Source organism: Nanorana parkeri, unplaced genomic scaffold (assembly GCF_000935625.1).
Source record: "Nanorana parkeri isolate BGI_ZX_2015 unplaced genomic scaffold, ASM93562v1 scaffold118, whole genome shotgun sequence".
NCBI classification, from domain to species: Eukaryota; Metazoa; Chordata; class Amphibia; order Anura; family Dicroglossidae; genus Nanorana; species Nanorana parkeri.
Genome location: NW_017306386.1, coordinates 254,675 through 270,423, shown reverse-complemented (window position 1 = coordinate 270,423; position 15,749 = coordinate 254,675). Strand labels below are relative to the sequence as shown.

General features: G+C 40.4%; 1 protein-coding gene across 3 annotated transcripts in view; it reads right to left on the bottom strand.

Annotated features, from left to right (window-relative positions):
- Positions 1–15,749, bottom strand: part of RABEP1 (rabaptin, RAB GTPase binding effector protein 1) — a 45,765-nt gene that overhangs the window by 14,296 nt on the left and 15,720 nt on the right. Inside the window, exons 5-15 of one of the 3 annotated variants that reach the window (XM_018553379.1) lie at positions 13,849–13,974; positions 12,925–13,054; positions 11,487–11,665; positions 10,549–10,665; positions 6,558–7,022; positions 5,232–5,336; positions 4,668–4,784; positions 3,426–3,524; positions 1,690–1,830; positions 991–1,180; positions 227–238 (exon numbers count right to left, since the gene is read on the bottom strand). In XM_018553379.1, coding sequence (XP_018408881.1) covers positions 227–238; positions 991–1,180; positions 1,690–1,830; positions 3,426–3,524; positions 4,668–4,784; positions 5,232–5,336; positions 6,558–7,022; positions 10,549–10,665; positions 11,487–11,665; positions 12,925–13,054; positions 13,849–13,974 — 1,681 coding nt within the window. Of the gene's footprint in view, positions 1–226; positions 239–990; positions 1,181–1,689; positions 1,831–3,425; positions 3,525–4,667; positions 4,785–5,231; positions 5,337–6,557; positions 7,023–10,548; positions 10,666–11,486; positions 11,666–12,924; positions 13,061–13,848; positions 13,975–15,749 lie in introns of all 3 variants that reach the window. The other 2 variants (XM_018553378.1, XM_018553380.1) reach the window with 2 other exon arrangements.

Sequence of the window (15,749 nt, the reverse complement as noted above, 5' to 3'; positions counted from 1 at the left end):
GAGGAGGAGAGTGACTCCGACCGACACTGGGGAGAGGAGAAGAGAGACACCGTCCAGCGCAGGGGTCACGTAAAAATTTCCTCGGCCAAAAAGGGGTCACGAGTGGAACAAGTTTAAAAAGGCCTGGTCTAGGTGACTATATGACAAACTGTCCCCTAAACTATGTATGCATTTTGGCCAACATAAAATCTACAACATGGACATAAAATAGACAAGTAGATCCTACCTTCTAAGATGTCTGCAAAGTGATGAGACAGGAGGAAGAAAGGACAAAAGAAAGAATGTAAAGTATCAAGAAAAGGAGGAAAATAAAACAGTAAATGAAATAGATTTACTTATCATTAGTCACCATTACTGAGTTTTTTTTAGTTATGTGCTGAAAAAGGAGAAACACCAAATAGGACAGTGTATAGGTCAATGGAGGTCAGTGTGATGTTGGCTATGCTTTTGTCTTTGGTATTCCCCAGCACAAACCACAAAAAAAAATGTAATAGTAAGGGGCTGTTGCATAAAAAAAAAAATTAGATCACCAAGAGAAAAGTCATTCATACCTTACCTAGAGAATGTTACAAAGTATGTATAGTAGAACACCTGCTGTGAATAGTTCCTTCCTGAATAGATCCTCCTGTAGACAACCCCCTGTGAAGATCAGCATCTAGGAAGTAACTCCATTACTTGGCTAGCCCAGGTTGACTGTACTTGTCGGAGTTCTCTGTTGCCGACTTTCACAGCAGTGCTACACGGCGAGTGTTGCTGCACAGAAGGTGCTTTAATAACACAAGCATATCATTGAAACAATTACTTCTATAGAAGTACATATCTTACAATAAATTGCATGGTCATTAATGCATTTTGAGTTAGAAAAAAGTGCAAAATAGATAGAGAACTGGGAAAGTTCTCCCAGTACCTGTAAATTCTAAATATAAACCTGCTCCCTTCCCCTATTTGCCACAAAAAAAAGCTGATTGGAAGCCAAGAAGAAATTCTTACCCATCTCCTCTTTACAATTTTCTATTTCAGTCTGTAGGGTTTCTTCTATATTTTCTTTCTGACATTGCTCTGCTTGAATTTGCTCCTTTAAGAATAAAATTTCCGCTTTCAGTTTTTCTTCAATGTGGTCTGATGCAGTCCGGACACTTATAATATCTTCCCGATATTTTAGAACTAATTCATGTAGATCCTAGGAATAAACAGAGGCAGCCAAGTGAGAGTGAACATAATGCTGATAAATCTAGTGGAATAAAGTCCAACAACAAATGGCTAAAAAGACACCTTCCTTACAATGTACCCTGAGCCTTCCCTTGGTTTAAGCAAGAAGGTAAACATGCCTGACATTTTCCTCTTTGACACAAACTAAATTACGGAAAAGTTCAACAGCAAAAACGATCCACGGTTCAGGTGCTTCTGGGAACATAAACGAAAGCAGCGAGCAATGTATGCTATTCACTCAAAACAATCTAGCATGTCTTCATAGAAGTGATCTACAGTAAAACTGCTGGCTTCCATTCACTCATTCCTCACATGGCAGGGTCATGCAGGTTTACAAAATTCACATAGATGACAGGGTAAAAATTCACTGATTAGTTAGATTGTAAGCTCTCACAAGGAGGGCCCTCCTATCCATCTGGTCTTGAATTCCATTGTAACTATAAGTAGCAAAAATTATTTGTCTAAAAGGTGGAACCGTACCTTAACAGTTTCAGGAAGGATGAAATTTTCTGCTTGTTGTAGTGACACATGCAATCCATGTTTTCCTTGAAGACTCTCATTGTCCTTCTGTAGTCTAGTCAACTCTTCAGAGACTTGCTCCCTTGACTGCATAAGCACAGCCTGAAATTGACACACAAAAATACTATGAATAATAATGGGTAACCTATTCAAAGTTTGTATCTACAATACAACATGACAGCTAAGTCATGTTGTAAGCCGAGTCCTGTCCTCAACCCGATGGAACACCTTTGGGATGAATTAGAGCGGAGAATGCGAGCCAGGCCTTCTCATCCAACATCAGTACCTGATCTGTATCTGATGTGCTTCTGGAAGAATGGACAAACATTCCCATAGACACACTCCTAAACCTTGTGGACAGCCTTCCCAGAAGAGGTGAAGCTGTTATATCTGCATGTTATATCTGCAAAGGGCGGGCCAACTCAATATTGAACCCTATGTTGTGGTAGCGGATTTAACTGATTGTGTGATGATTTGTAATATCAATACTATGTGAAGTGGCCTCAATATGGTGGAATGTATACCATGCTGGATGTATCTCTTTCTCATTTTGTATTACTGTATTCTTATCATCCTTTTGCTAAAAAAATAAAAACTTGAGTGGAAGAAAAAAAAAAATATTGAACCCTACAGACTAAGACTGGGATGCCATTAAAGTTCACGTGCGTGTAAAGGCAGGTGTCCCACTACTTTTGGCAATATAGTATATTTTTATGAGGGTGCTTCTCATACAGCTTTTTCGTTTCTTGCTCCAGAGGCAGTTTGTATACAAGACCATGCAGATCATGCAGGACTTTACCATAACATAATAAGATGCCTAAAGCAGGGCTCGGCAAATCCCAGGCACCAGTTCACCATGGCGACTAGAAATTGCATGGGTTATTGTCAGCTTCCTCTACGGTCACATCAGCTCCGCTTCCCCTGCTGCCAGCTGTATGCGGTGTACCCTTTGATCCCTGCTGCTCTACCCGTCTATCAGCAGAGGCAGCAAGGATCGAAGAGGACACAGACCACTGCAGCTGGCGCCCAACAGGGAGGAGAGACCGCTGCCAGCTTTTCACATATGGCTTTTCACATATGGCTTCTCCATTTTGGCTTTGTGTTTGTAAAATAAATAATGACAGTGTAATATGTCATGTGTTCATCTGAGGCTGTATTTACCCAATTTTAAGATGCTAGAAAGATGCTAAAAGGATTTTTATTATGTCCTGATACTTAAAACCATAGAATTCAAAAAGGCTGTACTTTTTTTTTCACACGACTGTATATTAAACTCACTGTGTAGATATTCCTTAACAAAGTGATATATCCACTGTAACCTCACTAGTAATAATGTTGATAAATACACCAGCAACAGTAATATAAAGACACTCAGAGGGTAGCTTATAGTGACTGACTTTAGGTAAATGTTGAAAACAGTAAGGCCAAGCACCAACATCATTGTAGGATGAAGGGTAGCAAGTCACATGCACTCCCATACCTGAAGAACCAGGTATTTCTCTTTCCCTTGCAGCAGCTGAACTGAGTATTTATGGAGGAAAGGCGAGTATAACAACAGGTTCATTTAAATGATAGCAGAAGTCAGCATTAAAGTGAACCGCTGCTTTGCCCTGCATTTGGTCTGAAGTGTTATGAACTCTCTTTGTAATATTTGAATCTACTCTCTGCTGAATAAAGAAATGGATAAATGAAATTACCATCTGCTCTTGAACGTTTCTCTTTGCTAGCGAGAAAGTCTGTTGAATGTCAGTGAGCAACACCTCTGAATCCTGAGCTCGCTGTGTTAGGGAAGTTATCTAGTAACAAAAGAAAACACGTGCAGTGAATTGGATTTGTCAGAACATATTTACTAAGAGAAGATACTCATAAATACATTGCAATATATTTATTACCTTTGAATGCCTAGAACACTGGGAAAAACTGTACTTTTTCTTTGCTTGGTCACCCTGCATATCAACCAAGGAACATTTAAAAGAAACCTGTACTGTGATAATGAAGTAGACCGTCCTTGCTAAGCTCTCCTTCTGAAAATTCTAATAACCTGGCTGCAATTTACTCCAAACTAATATGTGGATCAGGAGTTTGGACTTCTATCTGCATGCTTGTTCTGGCTCAACAAAACAGCCCCCATACTTCTTCTGTTACAGGTTTCCATGAAACCATCCGGGAAATTTATTTAAAGCAGGAGTGGGAAAACATGCTTTGTGAAGATTGAAAATCAATGGCAAATTTGTCGTTGTCAATGAAATTGTTAAAGGAGAACTATTGGGAGAGTAAAATGTACTCTTCCCAATAGTTTGAGGTGGCGTGGGACACATGTCGGCTCTGTAGATTGAGAACTAAACGATCACATACCGCTGATTGCTCACCTCACTGCTTCTCCCTGCAGAGAGCGTTGAGTGCCAGTCACCGCTCCCTGTAGGGACCCCCCCCCCCCCCCCCCCCTTCCTCTGTTACTCCAGCACTTACTGGAGGAACAGACAGTGGAGGGTGAGGGCACAGCTGGCTATGCCGCCCTAGAACTAGAGGGATGGATACTAACAATACTGTAGCTTTCCCAGGTGCAGCGGGGCCGCAGCCTGCTGTATTAGTAAATGTACCAATGTACAGGAGTGCATTAATAAATATACATGTGACCCAAAAGAGAATTAAAGCCAAAAAAAGGATTGCCAATTTTAAAAGGTATGTTCATTTTATAATAAAAGAAAGCTAAAAAGGTAGAGAGTAGCATGAGGCAGTAGAAATAAATGACTTGAGTACAGAAGTACATGTCTTAAGAACACCCCTAGTAATTTTGGAGAAAACCCAGAGGTAACATTCCCACCTATAAAAAACTCAGAAGCAAATTAATCATGAGCTACTACAGATACTGCTAGGGATGGATACACTCTGTCAACGTGGTAGGAATGGATAGCTTTGGTGAAATATATTGTTTATACCTGTTTAACGGTTTCTTCGGAATTTTGCTTTAAATAATTCTCCAGTTCCTGCTTTTCTTTTAGGCTTTTTTCAAACTGGTCATTTGCTTGTCTCAGCATTGTCTGCAATTTTTTAACCTGCGAACAAGACAATTACTGTGAAAGACTTTAACAATCTAGTCAGCAAAACTTATCATCAGGTACAGTGATAGCTAACATACTACAACACACATACTGCTATAAAACAAGCATAAGAGCTTGAATGTATTAATGATATATAGAATACAATAACCAGGACACAGTATTTTTCACCAGTGGTCTTAACTGCATTTTGTCCAAAAGCTGAGCACCAAAGACTTAATCCACATTGGCGTTCCTTCCTCAGCCCACATCCTGCTGCAGTTGGCAAATTCACATATTTAAGGCTGGCATTCCAGAAGTCTGTTTCCAACCTGCCAGTAAGATGCCGCCAATATTGGATTTTGGATAGATTCACCCTTTCACAGTGCATGTTATGGAAGCACAAAGTGATGCTTTTAGATCAGACAAAACTTTACTATAGAAATTTACAGATTAAAGACTCACTTGATCTCTTGTTTCTGCCTCCTGTGTCTGGATCCCCTGCAATTGTTTTTCATAATTAGAGCACATATCACAACGCCGTCCAAGCTTATTACCAGCTGTGTGCACCTGCAAAAAAACACGCAAGACTGTTCTCCATGGCATGTTCAGTAACAAATTGAGAGTATAGTGAAAAGCAATACACACAAACCTATGCAAAAAGCCAACAATTTTAATTCACCTTAATAATGTAGTTAAAGCAAAACTCTGGCCAGCCTTTTAAAAAGAAAACTTTTGTATATTGTGGGTCTACTGCTACTTATTTTAAGGGAGGTGTACAGCAAAGGAATGTTTGCCCTATTTGTCTCTCTCCTAACAGTCCGTACTCTTTTTCAATCCCCTACAGCCCTGGTATGTGGTCAGACCCTCGATGTCCTTCCATACAATGCAGGGCATGACCATGGGGTTTACTATACACTCGTGCTATTCCTTTATGGCTAAATCTGTTAAAAAAATCAAAAAAAAAATCAGTCAAGGCAACTGGACTTGCTGTATTTTTCTTAAAGGCGTTTCACTGGACATCCAACCAGCTTTCTCAATTCAGAATGACTTTTACAAAAAATCCTCTGGGAATAAATATGGTGAATTTTGCTCCAATCCACGTCACAACCTGCAGTTGATTGCATTTGCATAATTGGAGTCCAGGAGGTGTTATTAACCTGCCCAGAGAGAGGTGTTAAAACAGCATTGTATGTGGCAGACAATAGATGTCTCCCCCCCACCCCCTCCCTCTATTCAAGCTTGGCTTCTCCATTTTTACATGAATAGCCTCTTCCACACCTCTTTTAAACCAGTCCTCTTCCGTGTCTAGGATGCATACTTGACTGTCTTCAAAGGAGTAACCTTTTTCCTTTAGGTGTAGGTATACTGCCAAATCCTGACCAGAGGGTTTGGCTCTTCTATGCTGTGCCATAGACTGGTGTAGCTGCTGTTTTGTTGCACCGACATACAATTCTGAGCACTCCTCACTTTACTGGACTGCATACACAATGTTGTTCATCTTGTGTTTTGGCATTGAGTCTTTTGGGTGAACCAGTTGTTGCCTCAGTGTATTGCTGGGTTTAAAGCAGACAGGGATGTGATGTTTTTAAAAAAACCCTTCTAAATTTCTCAGACACCCCAGCTGGGGTGACCACCTCTCACTGGGCAGGTTAATAACACCTGAAAATCTGAACTAAGCTCTCAGCAGATGTTTTTTGCAGTTGAGAACATGTCTACTATTATTTACGTGTATGTATAGCCAAAACTTATACTGATATTATGTTTAAATTAGGAAGAAGAACCACATACCTCTTTTTGTAATAGATTCCACTCTGTCTCACTCACCAGACGGTAACCAGAGAGAGGGACATATGCACTCTCCATGACCTGTGTGACACTTGAAAGCAGTGAGGCTGTCTCTTCTTGCTCTGGAGTCATAGCTTTAATTGCTTTCTCCTGATCTTTGGTTAAGATGAATCCACTTGGCATGTGCAAAGATCCAAGGGAAGAAGTGTCAAAGTTCTCAGAAACAGAATCTGCTCCTACAAGGGGGCCGAAGTCAGATTCATCAAGGTTGCCAGCTGATTTGGCTTTGTTGTTATAGCCCAAGGTTTTCGCCTGCAGTGGCCCAGATGTGCCTAGACTATCTGTAGACTGTGCTCTTCGAAGTCCATCTTTAAATAAGTCCTCTTGCTTTCCAAAACATTCTCCTTCATGCAATGTTCTGTCTGCATCTAAGGAATGGATTGACCCATGAGAACTGTTTAGGAGACCCTGGAAAATAACAAAGAAAGTCTGACCCTTTGCAGCATAGCCTTTTGTCTGATTCTCCTTAACCGTAATATACAGGGGTGCAGGTAAAACGAGATCCTAATAGTTTGGACTTGATGGACTAATGTCTTTATTCAACCTCAAATACTATGTAACTATGTAAGATTTTAAATGTAGCAGATGCATCCTAAGAAACTTTAACATTGTACATATGGTACATATCTTCTCTGTCCTGCTCCTCTCCCCAAGAATTTGTGTCTTACACAGCAGGATACATGTTTTATAATAAATAGCCGCTCCCGTGTAAAATTACATTTGCAGATATCCCGTCATTGAGTAATAGTGCAACAAAGTATTGCCACAGGGTAATTACGATTTAATTTAAATGAAGATCGTGACCTCATCAGCATGACACAAATTAAAACTTAACCTTAAACTTTTTTTTTAAATCTATTCTTATATAACCCATTAAAATGGCACAGACGTCAGGAGTTAAACCTTAAGAATGTATTAACCCCTTCATGACTGAGGCCTTTTTTTCCCCCATTTTTTGCACCCATGTTATATTCCACATTTTAGGCCTGAAAATTACTTAAAACCCCCCACACATTATATATTTTCTGAATGCCAAGACCCTGTAGAATAGAATGGTGGTAGTTGCAAATTTTTATGTTGCGCAATATTAGCGCAACTCCTTATTAAACCCCAAAATTTAGTGATAAATTTAGTTAAATACCCCAAAACACAACAAAATACCAATTTTTTAAATTAAATATAAAAGATGAGGTTACAACGAGTAAAACGATACCCAACATGCCCAATTTACAAATTGCGTGCGTCCGTGAAACGGCGAAAAACTGCAGAACCCCAAAAAGTCCACAGAAGAAGCTTTAAAAGCCCCCACAGGTCATCAATTTAGAGATACCCCAAAATATTGGCCCTAGAATTATTGCTCTCACTCCGGCGTGCGCGGCGATACCCAACATGTGTAGCGCGTTCCTCGTTTTCATACGTAGGCGCACCCGACGCGTGTTTACGTGGCGACGCGCGTGCGGGGGACTTTTCATTTTTTTATTAGATTTATTTGATTTTAAAAACTGTTTGTTTTTTTTACTTTGACTGCTATCACATGGGGGGGCTTACAAGCCCCTCCATGTAATAGCAGATTGTGGTGACAGGTCCTCTTTAAAGGTGATGCTGGGGGTCCAAAAGACCCTCAGTGTCACCTTTACACTGGAAATAAGCTATTGAAGTGCAGATCGCACTTCAATAGCTTAGACCTGGGCTGCAGGAGCCCAGAACTGACAGCCCAGGGACCGGAAGTGATGCAATCTGCATCGCTCCCGGTCCCATAGAACGGGGAGGGGATCGATGAACGGAAGTTCGTCGACCTCCTCCCCAGCTCCCCGCGGCCACAAAGATCGCCGGTCCCGGGCCCGTAGGAGGGGCAACGGAGCCCGGGAAGCACGGCGGGGGTGTCCGGCGGGGGGGGGGGCCCCTTCTTCGGGACGCAGAAGCGATCTGGCGACAGGTAAGTCGCCAGGATCGCTTCTGTTGTAAAGCCGACAGTCGGCTCTACAAGTTTAAACAGAGTCCCGGCGGCAAAAGTCGCCGGGAGTCTGTTTAAACAGCCCCGATGCTGGCGACGTACACTGTACGTCGTCAGTCACGAAGGGGTTAAAGTACCTTATTTACAACAAAAATATGTATCTTATTTCTGTATCACTCAGCTGTAGAGCCTCAAATCATCTCTGAATTTGTGATGACACTTCCCTTCCTTCTGGAGGGTGGCTACTTGTTCCCTATAGTTCCTGTGTGTGTCAAGTAGCCACCGCTCCTGTGATAGACTAAAATCTCAATACAATTAGTAAACTGAGATTGTAGTCCGTCACATGAGCGAGCTTGGAGCGTCACATTAAAAATTGCCAAAATTTAGAAAAAATAAAATAGTACAAATTATAGAATATATAGCTTTTATTTATACTTTTCATTTACAGTAACGTTTTAAAAACACTGGTCAAAATATATAAATATATTTTGTCATTATATATTTTTGTCTATAGGTTAGACAAACAGGAGTATAGATTTAGTCCCTCCCAAAAAATAATGCATGGATTGAAAATAATGTATGTATTACTTTGGTATCTTAATGACAATACTGTATATCCCCGAATGAAAAAAATACATGGGGAAATGTAAAAATTGCTACGGTCATAAAGATATGTGGGCTGGAGTGGGTAATTAAGACAGCAGATTGTAAAAATATGGAATACAGCACAACGGAAGAAAGAAAAGAAGGTTGTCTTTAACCAGAAGCACTGAGATCAGGAGGTAATTAGGTAATAATAATAGCAATAGGGGAAATATTAGCAAGACATGTATAATGTTTTGGAAAACATCATTTCATAAGCAGAGTTATAAGTGAATTGCGTCTCAGAGAGGCTTGTATGGCTACGGCCATCATGGGCAGATCTTAAAAAACACCCGACAGCCATTTTTAAAAGTTTTGCCACACATTTTAAAGTTTTCTCTAAGGCCTGGTTCACACCTGGGCGTTTTGTAGCGCGTTCGAACGCTCTGCTAAACGCTCAAACACCGAAATCCCATTATTTACTATGGGTATGGTACACACCTGGGCGTATTACAGGCCGTATGAACGGGCTACAAAACACCCTACGCCCAAAGTACAGGAGCTTCTTTGGGGCGTTTTTGTCGCGCGTTTCCATTGGGATACAGCCAAGAAGCCCTCGGAAACGCACGTTTGTCAAGCGTTTTTTTTTTAACCGCGGATCGCGGTAAAAATGCGCATCACGAAATGCGCATATTCGATACGCCTAGGTGTGAGCCCAGCCTCAGAGCAGGCACCACTTAATGTTTTAACTATGTTAGCTAGAAAATCCTACTATCTGCGCTTTTCACTTTATTGTTAAAGGCTTGACTTCAGAGCCAAGCAGTGTCAACTACTATGCTCCATCAAACAAGATTGCCTCAATGACAAATAAATGCTGCCACTGGAAAAGGCAATGGTAGCTGACGTACTTCAAGTCTCTTCTGCAATAAAGCGCCTATCTGCTTGCTTTTTTGCTAACTGCCAAGTTAAGACATAGAATGTATAAGTATTAATTCAAACAAGGCAAATCTTAAGTCCATTTATAAAGCAATGATGCTTTAAAAATGTGCACCGTGCTCTGCTTGCTTTAGGACTGTGTAGCAAACAGAGCACAATTAAAATCAATTAAGGTGGAAAAAAGCTGGGAGTAGAGCCTGATCACATGACCGGTCAAAGTTACGTGACCGGCCTCCCCTCAAACCACAGGTTTCTCTGTACAACGTTTATTCAGTGATGCATTGCAGGTTCCACCTTGTGGCCTGTAGTTTTTGAATCCGCTGTAAAACACAGACGCAGTGTGGAGTAACTTTATGTTGTATAGCAGAGAGCACTATCCTCATTCCGCTATTAATTCCCCCATGGGTTTTAGGGAAATTCAGCAGACAGATTTAAAAATCATGGATATGAAAATAAATGTACCTCTTGTCTTTGAAGATTTAAAAAAGATTCTTCATGAGTAAGTGTTAGTTTCGATCCCTCCTCTTCTCTTTTTTGTTTCCTCTCTCTTTTGCTACGGCTTCTTTGCTCATCTTCTTCCTAGAAAAAAAAAGTGCATGACTAGCTTGATTTTACACTTTTCGTTTTGGATAGAGTAAGGGACAGTTAGAACCTTAGTCAGGTTTTAAATTCTGCTTGTGTCCCTGTTGAGGAAATGTCCCCTTCCTTTCCAAAATCTGCATCTTTGTGGTTTCAGTCCTCTAGACACCAAGGTGAGAGGGAATCTCCCTACTGGGGACAAAGACGGCAGATAAAAAAAAAAAGCTGATGGAGGTTCTATCCCTTACCCATGCTACAAATTTTTTTATGGCTTACTGTGCCCACTTGGGGAGGTTTCTCATCACTTTCTATTCTGTGTGACACCCATCAAATAAATAGGGATACAGCAATGAAAAGTTGACAGAGGCTCTAACCCTTCCTCATTCTAGCCAAAACAAACATTTTGGCTGCAGCTGGGCATTAAATATATGTACATACACCTGGCAGTCACAAGAATTTGTTTGGCAATTGTACATACACTTTTTTAATATTCTTTTTCGGTGCCAGGATTTAAAAAATGCTACCCATAAAGTGACTATAAATATGAGGTAAAGTGTTTTCTTAAAAAAGACTTTTGTTTATAGATAACAAATGTGGGTAATAATTTAATGATCTAATATAATATTACATTTGACAGGATTAAAAAACAAATCTAAATGTTTATAGTGGTTATAATTCACTGACCGGATCCCTGCCCTTAATAAAAAACAATATCAATCATAACATTATCAATACTGTAATGTCATTTACTTTTGATAGCAACTTGGATCACATCACAGTATTGACGTGTTAGTTTGTGCATCCTCAGAGATATATATTACCAGGTCTTTCTTTTTCTTTTCTTCGACTTGTCGTAGCTGCTCTGTGGTTAACACAAACTCCATGCGCTTCATGTCTTGCATCATCAAACGCTGGGACTCGAGGAACTGATCATTGGCCTTCTGCCATGTATGTTTTAGCTGATTGTGTTGTTGCCTCTCTTGTTCCAGCAGATGACAAACTATCCCAAAGAAAGACAAATGAATTGTTACTGACAGTTAACAAATAGAATGGCACAGTGTATAAACAAGCGTTACAGAATTATTTTCAGAAAATGTCATTTCAAATATACACCGAGTGGCCAGTTTATTATGACCACCTGACGTTTGTAGGCAAATTAGCTATAATTTCGGGCTAAAGTTGCTAGAGGGCCAGACCATTATAAAATAAAATTTTTTCTGAAGATATGGGTAAACAACGCGATTTAACAGCCTTTGAACGTGGGATAATTGTTGGCGCTCAGAGCCATGGAGCGAGTATCAGCAAAACAGCAGAATTCGTTAAATGTTCAAGTGCAGCTGTTGTTATAGTGTTTAAAGACTGGACTGTCAGCCGAAAATCTGGGTCTGAACATGCGAATTGTGGCCGTCAGCGACTAGTCAATGTTAGGGCAGAACAGAGAGTGGCAAGACTGGTACAAGACAACAGAAGGGCAACAGTGCAGTCAGATTCCTCGCATCACCTTTCAACATCTCGTGGAGTCACGAGGCGGCCCAACGAAGTCATCTCGTGTAGTCATCTCGTGGCCCAATGAAGTACTGATGGGGTGGTCATAATAATCTGGCCACTCAGTGTATATCAGCAAGAAGGTTATGTAAATCATTAACAAAGTACTTGTTACTCTGCTATTAGTATAAACAAAGTACATCAACACAAATTTAAATAAATGCAAACTAAAAGTTATTAAACCTTTTTTGCATGTTTTTGCATATATCTAATGCAAGCAGTAGATATATAGATATAGTAGATATAGCAGTAGCTCCCGTCCGAACATCTGAAAATTTCTCGGGCGGCTGCAAAGGATCTTGGGGCGGACGCATGCGCAGTTCAGATGTTCGGCCGGGATACGAGGAGAGACACATGGTAAGTCTATGGAGCAGCATGCACCCGCACAGACTCCATGGGACATGAGAGAAGGAGGACAGAGGAGTCAGCGCTGGATCCTAGACCCGCACCAAAGCTGGAGGGACAGCTAAAAACTACAGGAAAGAAGATCGGATTAAGAGGCATCATTTAAGGTAAGTCCTCACATTAGCACTGTGGGAGGGGCTTTTGCCCTTAATGTCAATTTAAATTTAGATCATCAATTCATAAATGGTAATGTTTTCAGAAATGAATTCCAATATTCTTTATAAAGCAGAACTTTACTCACAGAACATAGAAATCAAAGAATGTTGTGTAACAGTACTGTAAAAGTGTTTTATTTAAAAAAGAATTCACCTTCATGTAGCTCTTTCCTCAGCTTCTCCGCATCTTCTTGGAGTACAGACTTTTGAGTATTCAAAACAGCCACATACATTTCTAAGTCTGTCCGGCAGGATTTTTCAGTTTCCAGGTAATGATTCAGTTCCGTCACCTGACAAAATTTAAAATGTGATTTTATTCTATTAAACAAAGACTAAACTGTCATGTTGTGTTTGTGAAAATTTGGTTTCCTGTAACTATTATAAATCCCAAGTCTAGCAATTTTTAAAAAAAATTCAGATAGAATGTAAACGTTTGACGTTCTGTCAAAGTATCATGTTAGTCTGTTACCCCACAGGGAGATTTCCCTTGCTTTCTTTACTTGTGACAACAGGGCAATTGGGATAGGAAAATACAGACAGCAATTATAGGAAACTTTGGAGACTGTCAGTGCCTATTTTTCTGAGGATGTCCTAAGACAGGTACGACCTTGCACGCTTTATGGGGTCGCCCGAAAACCAGACATTATTGGATAGGAGTTTACCAAATAGTATACAGAGTATTGGGGAAGTCCCTGAAAAAATCCTTGAGAAGCTTTGCTAAATCAAATCTGTAGGCTGTACCGTCTCTCTCAATATAAACATAGAACCCTTTACCATGCCTTGCCAAAGGCTCGGAAGTCAACTAATCCGACTGTACAACAGGCAAAACGCAAAATGTCCTGGTACATTAATTAAAAGCTTTTGCCAACAATAAAAGGTTCTATGCATACATTTCATAAGGTTTGGATGCCCTGGATAACGAACTACGAGCCCCCTGACTTTGATTCAAAATCCTACAAAATACCCATTTCACAGGTCCACATCAACCTAGGTTCCCCTACCCTTCCACCCCACCTATCATTCCCCTCCTCTCTTCTTTCTAAACCTACAAATAATTAAAAGTTTAAAATTAAAATGTTTTAACCTTAGATGCTTCAAGCTCCTTGATTTTCTCCTCAGCTCCTGCCAACTTCTCCTTTAATGCTCCAATCTCTTTTTCCATGGGCATCACTACTGAGCGTAGCTTTTCTGCATCCTCTTGGGCCTGTGATCACACAAATCCATCATACATTTTTTTCAACAAGTTACCCTATAACATTAATACATTTCCTTTATTGTTCACCAACTGATATTTACACATTTGGCTTTTCCTATTCATTTCATTATTTTATACATTCAAATATTCTAAATTGTTAATGTAAACAGTATAGGTGCATACAGTGTGGTGCCTATAAGAAAACTGCTTTACATTCAATCTGTTATTTTGCTTGAAAATAACATTAGGAAGACAGGACATTATCACAGACTTCTGCAGGAAATGATCACGGACCCACCTGTTTACACAGAAATGAAAAGATAGGGAGAAAAAAAAACCATCACAACTTGCTCTGAGTTTTCTGGAAGGTGTAAATGGATTGATGGATTCCTTTAAACCCAAGTCCAGTGAAAATTATTTTATTTTGGATAGAGTGGGGAAGGGTTTAGACATGATAGGAAATCTCTCCAACCAGGACACCAGCGGAGAAGGCTTAGAATTTCTGACAATGTTTTTCATTGCATCTGTACGTTACTGTGGAGAAGGGAAAATATTCCCAGTGGGGTCACAGATGGATATGAAATTCTGACAAATTTTAGCTTCTCCTCACATTTTCCAAAATTATAAACCTTTTTGTCTGGAGTTAGAGCACGTTATAGCTGGGGGAAGAACTGTTCCCCAGCCAGGTATCAAATCTTACTGTCACTTCTCCCAGACACCTGGAAATGTGCAGGAACAGAAGCCTCTGTAGTATTCTAGTTTATGAACAGTTAGAAACAAGCCATGCCCCAGTTCTTAAAACACAAGCTTCACTATTGTGTGTGGGATACATTCTAGAACCTTCCATTCTAAAGGTTGCCATGATAAAGACATCACTGCCTTTGTAAAACAAAGGCTTTGGTTGGTGAGGACTGTAAGGATGTAAACAAAGGCTTTGGTTGGTGAGGACTGCAAGGATGTAAAACAAAGGCTTTGGTTGGTGAGGACTGCAAGGATGTAAAACAAAGGCTTTGGTTGGTGAGGACTGCAAGGATGTAAAACAAAGGCTTTGGTTGGTGAGGACTGGAAGGATGTAAAACATAAAGGCTTTGGTTGGAGAGGACAGGAAGGATGTAACACAAAGGCTTTGGTTGGTGAGGACTGCAAGGATGTAAAACAAAGGCTTTGGTTGGTGAGGACTGGAAGGATGTAAAACATAAAGGCTTTGGTTGGAGAGGACAGGAAGGATGTAACACAAAGGCTTTGGTTGGTGAGGACTGGAAGGATGTAAAACATAAAGGCTTTGGTTGGAGAGGACAGGAAGGATGTAACACAAAGGCTTTGGTCAGCATTGGCCGTAAGGATGTAAAACATAAAGGCTTTAGTTGGTGAGGACTGAAGGATGTAACAAAGGTTTTGATTGGTGAGGACTGGAAGGATGTAACAAAGGCTTTGATTGGCGAGGGCTGGAAGGATGTAACAAAGGCTTTGATTAGTGAGGACTGGAAGGATGTAAAATAAAGGCTTTGGATGATGGCTGAAAGGATATAAAACAAAGGCTTCGGTCAGCGTTGGCCGTAAGGATGTAAAACAAAGGCTTACACATGCCTAAAAATAAAGATCCATATCCTTGGTAAAGCTTTGTGAACAGAGCCTGAAGTTTCAAAGGCAGTTTCAGCTGACAACTAGCATTCACTCGTTACGTCACACAGTGATTTTCGATAACTGAGAACATACATGCATGCATACATTCCCTATAGTGAGCTGATGGTGACCCTGTAAAAGCACTCGTGGTTTAGAGAGGA